Genomic DNA, 11,562 nt, shown 5'->3' on the forward strand with positions numbered 1-11,562 from the left:
GAGTTTAAAAGTATGTATATAGTTAAAAGATATGACTGTAATGGTGTAAAAATCAGGAGTGGGGAAGTAAAGTTCCAAACCCTTCACATATCTGTGAAGACAGTAAGAGCATCATTTAATATTCAACTTTGATAAGGCACGAATGCATGCTGGAATCTCTAAAAAAAAAAAAAAAGGAATAAAAAAATTCAACCCAAAAGTAATGAGAAAGTAATAAAAGCAACAATAGAGAGATGGGAAAACCAGAGAGCACTTGGTTGGGTGGAGATTCAAACTTAAATCTATCAATAAACATACTCCATGTAAATCAATTCAGTGGCCAAATTAAAGACAAAGATGGTCAGCCAGGATTTTTTTTCTATATCCAAAACTATGTTTTTATAAGGTACACATCTATAACATAATAAAGATTTGCAAAAGTTGAAAGAAATGATGGAACAAGATATAGCATGCGGAACTAAGCAAAAGAAACGTGGTATAGCTACAGTAATGATATCAAGCAAAGTAAACTTTATGGCAACGTGTGCATGGAGGTAAGGCTTCCTCTCACCAACAAACGATTCTCAGACATCCGCAGGCATCTGAGAACTCAACTCAACTCTGACACTATCTTCCCAGAAACAGAATCAGCTTCCACAGGCAAAGGGCAGCCCTCCACTTCCGATGCCAATCGCCAGCCCGGGTTATTACCTGTACGTCTAACCAACCAGCTACAAGCTGGGGGTTCCACCAACCCGCGGCAACTCAGGCTGCCAATCACAAGTCCAGGTGGCGACCTGTGCTTCTGACCAACTGGCTACAAATCAGAAGTCCTCATGTCTCCTTCCTTGGTTTTAATTTGCTAGAAAGGCTCATACAACTCGGGAAAGCCTATTCACTCACTAGATGACCAATTCATTATAAACAGAAATAACTCAGGAACAGACGGAAGTGATGCATAGAGCAAGGTATGGGGAGGGGCGCACAGGTTCCCCGCCTTCTCCGGGCTTGCCTGTCTCCCACCACCTTCCTGTGCTCAGCCGCTCGGCTGAACCCCATCCCGCTGGGTGTTCATGGAGGCGTCATTACATACGCACGATTGATTAACTCATTGGCCATTGATGATTGATTCAACCCCCAGACCTTCTCCTCTCCTCTCTCCAAAGGTCCGGGGAAGGGACTGAAAGCTGCAACTCTCCAATGGCACTGTTGTTCCCTGCCCCTCCCCCGCTATCCCCCTAATGAGTCCTCATCTTTAGGTGCCCACAAAAGTCACCTTAATAACATAACAAAAGACCTTTGTCAGCATCACTTAGAAAATTCTAAGGGTTTTAGGAGCTCTGTGCCAGAAACTGGACAAAGGTCAAATATATATTTCTTATTATAAACCAACAGCTCAGAGGGATATTACAAAACAACTTTCTAAAGAAGGTTCAATGCACCACGAAGGTGTCATAATTCTGTATTTGAATAAGGCCTAATTACAGCCTCAAAAATGGAATGCAAAAACAAATAAAACTACAAGGAAAGCAGAAAAATCCCGTCATCTGTCTTAACTCAATAGACTAAAGGGACCAAATTAAAAATAATAAAAACAGGAAAACTATAGATCTGAACCGCACAGTTAGCACTCTTGATCTTACGTAAAGTACTGAACCCCAGAACTAGATGACACACTCTTTTCAGGAGCCACTAAACACTTACAAAGACTGGCCATATATTGTTTCTTAATGAATATCAAAAAATAGAAATCATCAAAATATGTCTGCAGAATGCAGTTAATGTAGAAATCGATTACAAAAATAACAAATAAATAAATAAATAACTAGAAAACCTCCATGTTTGGAAATTAAGAAATACGCCTGTTAGAACACAGAAGGGAATGAAATCCGGGGCCCAAATGGAAGACCGCGTTAGCGACGAGGAATTCCCTTTCTTCTTAACGCACCTCAATCCGGCAGTGGTCCCAGCGCCCCCTAGTGCAATTGTGGGTTAAGTGCAAGCCTAATGAATCACCGAACTGCTCAGAAATGGTTCCAAGTGGTGGGAGGGCTCCAAGCTTGTTCACTTTGTTACTTTCATCAACTCTGTGGCAGAATCTCCAAATTGAACTCTGTGTAGGTCTCCGTTTTTCTCACATAGATACTCCTCACTCTCTCCAAATTATAGGCCCATAACTGAGTGGCAGTGAGCGAGATTAACCTCCTCCACCAACTAACTTCTACTCAGGTGAAGGTCTAGATGTTTCGGTCCCACGAGTAACTAGAAACTGAAATTTTATTTCACAGGAATAAAAGCTGCATGCAGAAAGAGCCATGGATCCCATCTCTGCTCAAAAGTTAGGAAATGGCAGGCACCATGTGGTTAGAGCCATGGTTCTCCTCACAGTGGCTTAAATGGTAGTGCAAGCCCCAAGTTCAAGGCCAGTGGTCTCTTCCCAGAGACGGAGAGGTAGTCAAAGGGCCTATCAGGATTACAACGGAAGTTTCCTCAACATGAAATATACTTCCTGCCCTGGCTGGTGGGGCTAAGTGGATTGAGCGCTGGCCCGCAAACCAGAAGGTTGCTGGTTCGATTCCCAGTCAGGGTACATGCCTGGGTTGCAGGCCAAGCCCTCAGTTGGGGGTGCATGAGAGGCAACCAACCAATGTATCTCTCACACATTCATGTTTCTCTCTCTCACTCCCTCCTCTCTAAAAAATAAATAAAATCTGAACAAAAAAGGAAAGAAATAGCCTTCCCATAGGCAGAAGCCATTCCAGGCCACAGATGGCTGGTTTTCAGTCTTTCAGCCCAGGAAGCACTCTGCCTGCTCCTCTTCTTTCTCCAATGAAATCAAAGCAGGCAAAACAGATGGAACTGGGAGCAGGGAGGGCCCTGGAGCCCCACGCTCTCGGCCAACCCCGACCACCACCAACAAGTCTGCCCACAGACGTTTTAGCCTGGGCTTTTTAAAAGTATGTGTAACCAAATACCCATCTCAACCATTTAAATAAAAAAAACAAAAACCCTTGAGAAAGTCTCTGCAGAATGTCTGGCTTTGAGCAAGGCAACTTCCTGGTACCCCTTCCAAAGCAAACCTGATATAAAATGTATCCAGAGCTCCTGGGTGAGGTAACCAGCTGCTTGGATCTGTTTTAAAAAAAAAAAAAAATAGTGACTACTGGTGACACTAGTAAAACAGTCGCCATACAGCCCTTTCTCTGGGAATTCATGAGTCCTCAGAGACCGGTCAAGTCCATCCTGTTTTGGGACAACAAAACCCTTTGATCTGTGGAGAGAATCTTACGTATTTTTTGATTGACTTGCAAACACTGAATCTAAAACAGTCCCAAGTCAAATAACAATGCATTAAAAAGGAAGAGAAAGGAGACGGGTTATTATCTTTGCCCTCTACATCTACAGGATCCAGAATTTTCTTCACTGGTATGATTCAACGCGATGCTGTCAGTCAGAGGTAGATGCTGTTCACAACAACCCAAGGCAGGGCTGTTTTGAACCTTTGTGTGGCCCCGGCTCTTACCAGTCACCACAGAGGGACATGCTCTGCTCACAGCAAACATATCCAAATGCACCCAACTGTCTACAGTACATTCTTCCTGTTTAAATGCATATCCAAATGCACCCAACTGTCTACAGTACATTGTTCCTGTTTAAATGAACTGCAGAGCTTTGCTTTTGAAATAACTACCCCATTTGAGTACACAGTTTTGTTGTTGCTCCTATTTTGGATCTGAGAACTTTCACTTCAGGTCTGGGACATCTCGGAGACTCTGGAACGTTCTCGGAGCCCCATGCGCTGCCATGACTTCGAGAGCCTATTGGATAAATCAGCCCCAGTCTGTGAAGCTTCCTGTGGGGCTTCCTGGGAGGAAAACGTCAAGAACCATATTTGTCCTGTTAAATGATGTCGTCTCTGTGGAGACCCAAGGGGAAAATTCCTCTCCGGTTTTGGTACCAAGAGCAGCGTGCTTCTCCTGTTTTTTCCTGTCCTGTGCGGCCGTGACTCACAGTCGTGACCGTGTGGCCCTCTTCACACTGGCTACCAGACGGCTCAGAAAACGAGCGTGCCATTTTGTGCCCTAAGCTCGCTCACAGGTCCTCCTATTTCCTACCCTCACTTTCCCTTTGCCTCCTTTCTTCTCATTTATCTTACACTTATTTGACCTAGCTTCATTGATGATATGCATGCTTCCTTAAACCCTTTTTGGGGCCAAGATGGAATCTAAACAAGTCAACACATAAATAGTGTTATTTTCCCCTCAAAATGCCTTTCTCCCCTATTTCCTGTTTGTGGTGACCCTTTCATGAAAGCAGGAGTTAACATTTCCTGAGCACGCACCTCCGGCTCGCACTCTGTGGAGCCCTCAACGTGGTCAACTCCTGAGGCTGCTTCCATCCTGTTACTTTTCAGATGAAGACCCCGAGGCTTGGATGAATGAAGTCACTTGCCGGGGCCACAGAGGCAGGGCTGGAATCCCACCCCCGGGTGGCCTCATGGCTGCCACCTTGAGGAGCCCCTGCTGACTTGGCCTCCTAAGTGTTTTGGGGTTTTTTTTTTTTTTAAGATTTTATTTCTTTCTTTCCAGAGAGAGGGGAAGGGAGGATGAGAGGGAAACATCAATGTGGGGTTGCCTCTCATGCGCCCCCTACTGGGGACCTGGCCTGCAACCCAGGCATGTGCCCTGCTGGGGATCGAACCAGCGACCCTTTGGTTTGCAGGCTGACGCTCAATCCACTGAGCCACCCCAGCCAGGGCCTAAGTGTCTTTTGATTCTGTTCCCCGCTTCTCTATCCTCGGTCCATCCCCTTATTTCAGGGCCTTTTTGATCTGCTGGGGTTTTTGCACTAGCTTCTTAGATCTCTCTGAATCGAGGCCTGGCCTCCGTGAATCTATCCTCTGAGCCTCTGAAATACAAAGGTGTCCACAAGTTCCTGATAGGGCGTCCCAACTGTAAGACAGAGTCCAGTTTCCTGTGTCCACCATGCCGAACCATGACAACCTGTCCTGGTCTAACTAACCAGACACACAGTGAGCAACCCCATGTTCCCCAGACAGTCGGATAGCCTTTACTTCCCAACAAGGGTCACATGCTCACGCCGCAGGGCCCTGCCGTACTGTTTCCTCGCCCCAGCCTGGCAAATGACACGCCTTTCACATTTCAGGTCAAAATGCTGTCTCCATTCTCCAACAGTCTCCGAGTCCTCGAGTCTCCAGCCCTCGCCCATGAGTTTCCCATTTGGTGAGACCTCCTCACCATTTGTCATTTACGTCCTTATTCATTAGTCCATGTCCCTTACTGGACCCAGAGCTCCTGGAGGACAGAGACTGGTGCTGTCCTACCCACCTTGGACCCCCCTCCTTCTCCCCAAGAGGTTGGCACACAGCAGCTACTCGATAGTTATTGAGTGTTCACCCAAGTGGTAGGTCCAAACGAGACCTTTGTACACTGCAGAGGATGGGCCTCCCTACGGCACTTCTGCCCCGACCCCTAGACCAAAGAATATAGGGCCACCACTGATTTGCAGCTTTGGGCAACTTAGAAAAAAGGCCCTCCCCTAGGGTACCCAGCCCAAATGTCACTTGCTCCACGAATGTTTCCCTGAGGGTGGGGGTGGGGCTCTCAGGCAGATTGAGCGCCTCCCTGTGGATGACACGCACATTACATCTCCATTCCTTCCTCACTGCTTGGTCTCACTTCTGGGCTGGGAGGAGGGGAGGTAGGGATCATGTCTTAGCCGCCTCTGAGTCTCAGGTGCCCAGGATCATGCCTTTCACATCCCCAGTGGATATTCAGTAAATGTGTCAGACTGAAGGCCAAGCTCCAATCAAGTTACCCCTCAGATCCCAACCTTCTTAGGGCCTCTCATCAGCCTCCCTATCGGTTCAAACTCCCCAGTCTGGCATCCTAGACACTCAGCGCCGCGGCTCTCTGGTCACCTCCCCACCTCCTCCTGCTCAGGTCGCCTACGCTCATCCAGGCTTCTGAGCTTCTCTTTCCTTTGGGCCGTCACTCACCTGTCCCTCTGCCTACAAAGCCCTCTTCTCCTCTTTGCTTGTCAAAATTCTACCCATCCCTCAAGACCCGTCTCAAATGCCATCTTCACGAAGCATCCCACCCGTGATGTGGCCTCTTGCAGCTGAGATGGAGCGTACTTTGTTCTTCCCAAGTCATTCCTGGAACGGAGCTCTGTGTTGGAACGGTGTGTTTGTAATTCACGTGTTTTGAGGGCAGTGAATTCCAGACTTTAGTCCAGTGAACATAGTAAGTGCACAGTAAATAGGGGCTACATGGAATAGGGAATTGAGCATTATACTTGCACATGGACGAGGCAGCAAACTCATGCCCAAGGAACCAGCAGGAACTCCTCCTCCCTCCCCTTTTTCCTCCGTCCTGCAAAAGGTGAGCTCAGGGAAGAATCGCCCCTCCCTTCCTGCCCCCAGCCAACGGAGTTTGGCTTCCCTTCTAAAGAAGTAAGAGCAAGGTGTGACAGCCGACCTTCCTTTGCTCCACCCCCTCTCTTTTCCCCAAAACAGAGGAGAAATTCACCTCTGGCTGACAGCGTTGTTTTCCAGCTCCCGCGAGGGACAGGACACACGCAGGCACGTGGCGCCCAGCACTCAGCGCACCTCCACACGATGGTGCAGACAGACGCCTCTCTCCCCAACATGGAGCGCCTCACCTCTGCGCCCCCGGCCACCCTGGTCCTCAGCCTGGTCCTCGTTTCCTTCCACTCAGCTTGCTTGGCAGGTGGAACTGTGAGCTTATTCTTGGCCAGTCTGGGAAGGGGAAGGGAGGGGGGAGGGGGGAGGGGGAAGGGAAGGAGGAGGATTCCTTGGCTAGGCTTGGTCTGCACAGAGAGGAGACAAGCCTTTCTCCTCTGAAGGATTAGGCAGAGGGTTGGGGGTGGTGGTGGAGGGTGTCTTTACTCCTGTCCTCAGCTAGGATAGGAGCAGCCACCCGTTGTCCTTTGTCGCCGAGAAAGAGGAGCAATGTACACAGAGCTTCTCCCAGTGGGGGACCAAATCAGCCTAAAATGACAACTTTTGGGTGCTGTTTCTCAGGGGTGCTCTGGGCTGCTGACTTTGCAACACTCCCTTTGCACCCCTTCCCCTCCCCTAAGGTCCTCTGACCCTCCCTTGACCCTGTGCTTTCTTTCAACAATGTTCATAAAACCTTAATGCCTAAAGGCTGCCATGTACTGTCTGATGTTCTCCCACCTCTTGGGGGCAAAGGGAGGTGCCGGTTATTGCCTTGCGGAGGCTGGAGGTGTTGAGGCCGCCCAGTCTGGCTCTCCTAGGCTGGACTCGGAACCTCCTGCAGAGAGACCTCCCTCACTCCCCCGTGCTCCCAACGTTTGCCTTGATCTTGCCCCTCTGCCTCAGTCTGCTTCTCCCCAAACCAATGCTCACCACCCTTCCTTCAGCCTGCACCTGCCTCTCTGACCCTTGCAGACTCTCCTGCAGAGGTCCAGGGAGCGCGGGCTCTCAAAGCCAGGGAGCCTCGGGCGCTGGCTGCGTTGCCTTGAGCAAGTTCCTGTGCCCCAATTTCCTTATTTATAACATGGGGATAATCTTGTGCTTGTACATAGGGTTGTTGAAATAAGATGACTGCAGGAAAATACCTTTAAATAAACTAGCTCAAGGGGAACACTGGGTGACTATTAACATGTTCATTTGTCCAATCTAACTCCTTCCCAAATGAAAGTGATTTGTGTCTGCTTTTCTGTTTACCCTTACAGTGCTTTGTTTAGGATATGGCCTCAAAAAACCTGACAAGTTAAAAAAAAGACAAATTTAACTGCATTGAATAGTCGGGTCTTCCTACCAGCCTTTACTTTGGAAGTGACCCCATATGGGACCAGCCCCTGGCTGGCTCTGCTTAAGAGGATGTTATTTAAATTCTCAGGAACCTATAACTAAGCGAATCAGTGTGAACCATGTAAAACTGCTGAACAATTTTTGACCTACAGAAATGGCAATTTCACATGGTTTCACCTAACGCTAAGCATCCAATTGACTAGGTTTTTTTCCACTCACTTGCTCTAGACGGGAACCACTTCCGCTCTAGGGTAGAGGGGAGGTGAAAGTCAGGGCCAAGAAGTTATTTGGGTTATAAGGGACATTAAAATGTGGAGGAATCAATTTCTCCAAAACAAATAAAGACCCAGCTCTGAGCCATTTGGCTGTAAATAATTTACAGTCACAATCAGATTGCATCAAGGTAATGACTACACTTTAGGCAGGACATTGAAGGACCCTGGGGGTGGGTGGCATAAAATTAGTCTGAGCAGCAATTTTGTGGCTTTGGCTATTTAAGAAGTTTCCTTCTGACTTGTCCTGCTCTGTGACGCGAAGCTCCTTTGAAGGACATGCTGACCCAGAGTCAGTGGGGCCTTGAGAGTTAAACCAGTTTTGTCTTGTGTTTTTAATTCCTAAGAAACAGATTGAACAGCAATATAGTTTCCAGAAAGAGTCTTCAAAATTGGCCTCTTGTTCTTATTCTACCTAGATTACTGTAAGGGGGGGGGGGGGAACGCGGGGACTCGTTGATAGTAGGTCACTTATTCTACCTTGATTAGCGCTAACATTTTTCTCTTCCGGATGGAAATTCTGCGTGTCTGTGCTGGGCTTCCACTATGGTAACCACCGGCCACAGATGGTGACTGAGCTCCAGAAATGTAGCTAATCTGACCAAGGAACTGGATTTTTAATTTAGTTAGTTTAATAAACTTAAATAGCCACCAGCGGCCGTCCTGTGAAACAGTGGACGAAGGTCACCTCTGACCTTACCTTGCTGGGACAAGGAGCGTGGGCACTGGCTTTTCTTCCTTGGAGACCCTCCATTCATCTCCATAACTCACCTCCCCTCCCAAACTTGGATACAACTTCCAGAATTACTGCTGATGTTGCCTTGATCACGGGGATCCGTGCTTCTTAATCAGGGACATTCTTTTTTTTCTTTTTCTTGATTTAATCTTCCTTGTATTTTTTTTTTCCATAACCATTTAGAAGGGACATTCTAAGTGCTGCATATTCTATCAACCTCTAGACTTCCTTGTACAGTATTTATTTATTTTTTTTTTGATAACCATCTGCATGAGTAATACCATTATCTTTGTCAGAAATCAAGACTCAAGGTCAGATTTCAATGTCTATTTGTTCACAGCTTTGAAGGGAAATTGAAGATAGTCCTGAAAAGGCATTCCAGGTTTTTAAATGACTGTGTTACTATATGCCAGAAAATCCATTTTCTATGTCTCCGTCTGTACAGAAAGCAGCTAAAATAGTGTTTGGACCATGAGAGGAAAAGGAAGTGTATGAGTCCGCTCATGCTGCCATAACAAAACACCACACCTCGGGTGGCTTAAACAACAGGACTCTACTTTCTCACAGTTCTGGAGGCTCAAGTTGCCAACAGGGTTGGTTTCTCCTGAAGCCTCCCTCCTTGACATGCAGGTGGCTGCCTTCTCCCTGCGTCCTCACAGTTTTTCCTCTGCGAGTACTTCCCTGGTGTCTTTTTCTTCTATAAGGATGCCCATCATACTGGGTTGGGGCCCACACACATGATCCCATTTCACTTTAGGATTACATCCTTAAAAATCTCATTTCCGCATACAGTCATCACTGGGGGTTAGGACTTCAACCTCTGAATTTGGGGACGGGGAACACAATTCGGTCTATAACAGGGGGTTAGCTTTGCTGCATGACGCCTAGATTGGAACTCCTGTAATACTTTCACAATACTCACTACTGATTTACAGAAGATTCCAAACTCCATGACTGGGAAAGGCTTTCCCTACTGCCTGAGACTCTCTTCTGTCTTTCCTTCCAGAGGCAAGCAGTGGCAACAGCTCAACCTTGACCAACCAGCACCCAGACCCTGAGACTCTGGAACAGTGCCACAGTAAGCTGCTGCCAACTGCCCTCGCCCCAGTGCTGGCCCCGGGGCTGGGAGGGAAGCTGAGGGCTCCTGGCTTTCTGTTCACTGGCATGGGGTGGCTGAGCACCGGCCTGGACTTACTGTCTGCTGGTATGGTTTGCTCCAGCCTCCAGAACTGTTTGCAGAGTATGTCTAAAAGGCCACCTTGACCTTGGCCAACATCAGGGCTCCCAATCTTCGGTGTATATGGCTTTAATGGCCCATCTCTACAACAGCGGCCAAAGTTGCCCTGAGCCCAAAGGCTTGTAGGAGTTTGACAGTGGAAAGACCAGAAAAATCAGCCAGTTCCACCTCTGCCCAAGGCCGGAGCTTTATTTTCATACCTCTTGCATGTTTCTGTTCTTCCTCTACTTGAATACTTCCAGCCACAAGGAGGCTGGTACTTCATAAAGCAACCACTGTTACACGTGTCTAGTTAATAGAAAGTTTGGCTGTGTTCAGGCTTCCTTTACTCTGCCCTCTTTGAATGACCAATTGTGTTCACTTCCAGGGACTTTCAGGAGGGTAATAGGTAAGAATGTGTAGAGGTTAAGAACACGGCTTTGGAGTCCTGCACACTTGGGTTTGAGTTCTAGTTCTGCCATCCCGTGGCCTTGGGCATGTTACAGCCTCAGATTCTTCATGCAAAATGGGAATCGTAACTGTACGTATCACTGAGTGAGGAATAAACAAGGTACCATAGGTAGAGCATTTAGCATAGCACATGGAGTGCTTTAGTAAAGGTTAACTATTGTTGTTATTATTACTGTTCTTGTTGTTCTGAACATGAGGGAAGGGGCGGGGCTGGTGCGATGCTCTCTCCTCCCCCCAGATGTGGACTTCTGCCCGCAAGCATCCCGGTGCTGCCACATCGGCGTGGATGAGTACGGCTGGATCGCCGCCGCTGTTGGCTGGAGTCTCTGGTTCCTCACCCTCATCCTGCTCTGCGTGGATAAACTGATGAAGTTAACTCCAGACGAGCCCAAGGACTTGCAAGCATGAGATGCAGAATGAGCCCTGAGAATGTCACCCCCCACCCACTGGGGGTCACAGCAGGAATGAAGTAGCTCCGATGTGGCTTCTAGTAAGGTCATTCTCACCTCCAAACTTCAGTTACTTTTAAAAGGGAAGAAAGGGTCTTCCAAATAAGGAAAGGCCAGTGCTGCTGATTTCAAGAGGCAGACGTCTGCTCTGAGCCCTGATACTCTGCTTTCTCAAGATAGTCTCTGTGGCAGTTGCTTCTGTTTTAACCGCCACTTTCTTCTGGGCTCTAAGGTGGGTGCACAAGGAACATAAGACTTGGTCTTTTAGTCAACACATTTGAAATTAAACTTATATCCTTCTCACCGAGCACAGGCCATTGTCATCTGTCCCTCATTCAGTCAAGGGCATCACTGTCATTTCAAAACGTAAGCATCACCTCTGACCCCCCCTGTCCAATGCTTCTCCAGCTCTGTCCTTTTCTCAACTCCACCTTCCGTGCCTGTCTTGTCCATCTTCCCTGCGGGCGGCCTCGTCCTGGCCCTCACTACATCATCCCCAGTTTGTTGCAGGGCTATCTCCTTTCATCCTGCCTTCAGGATCTTCCTCCCCAGCTCGCCACTCCCCACGGCAGCTGGCGGACAGCCTGGTCCCGAGCCCTCCCGGTGAGTCCAGCCAC

General features: G+C 48.0%; 2 protein-coding genes across 3 annotated transcripts in view; one reads left to right on the forward strand and one right to left on the reverse strand.

Moving 5' to 3' along the window:
• ATP6V0A4 (ATPase H+ transporting V0 subunit a4) overlaps positions 1–6,617 on the reverse strand; it is a 62,423-nt gene extending 55,806 nt beyond the window's left edge. The window contains exon 1 of one of the 2 annotated variants that reach the window (XM_054564597.1): positions 6,531–6,617. The gene's annotated coding sequence lies outside the window, so the exon portion shown is untranslated. The remainder of the gene's footprint in view (positions 1–6,530) is intronic. The other variant, XM_054564596.1, reaches the window with a different exon arrangement.
• On the forward strand, positions 6,559–11,310 carry TMEM213 (transmembrane protein 213). The gene is made up of 3 exons (XM_054564598.1): positions 6,559–6,731; positions 9,816–9,887; positions 10,735–11,310. Exons 1-3 carry the CDS (start codon positions 6,620–6,622, stop codon positions 10,902–10,904), a joined length of 354 nt encoding a protein of 117 aa, XP_054420573.1. The 5' UTR covers positions 6,559–6,619; the 3' UTR covers positions 10,905–11,310.
• The last annotated feature ends 252 nt before the right edge of the window (positions 11,311–11,562 follow it).

The sequence above is a fragment of the Pteronotus mesoamericanus genome, unplaced genomic scaffold, assembly GCF_021234165.1.
Source record: "Pteronotus mesoamericanus isolate MK-2021 breed Mesoamerican mustached bat unplaced genomic scaffold, CSHL_Meso_final scaffold_85, whole genome shotgun sequence".
In the NCBI taxonomy this organism is placed as follows: domain Eukaryota; kingdom Metazoa; phylum Chordata; class Mammalia; order Chiroptera; family Mormoopidae; genus Pteronotus; species Pteronotus mesoamericanus.

Excerpts from the sequence above, each read along its gene's own strand:
- TMEM213 (XM_054564598.1), top strand. The coding sequence starts at position 6,620 with ATGGTGCAGACAGACGCCTCTCTCCCCAACATGGAGCGCCTCACCTCT. Across the intron at positions 6,732-9,815 it reads CCACTCAGCTTGCTTGGCAG|AGGCAAGCAGTGGCAACAGC; the intron begins GTGGAACTGTGA and ends CTTTCCTTCCAG. Across the intron at positions 9,888-10,734 it reads GACTCTGGAACAGTGCCACA|ATGTGGACTTCTGCCCGCAA; the intron begins GTAAGCTGCTGC and ends TCCTCCCCCCAG.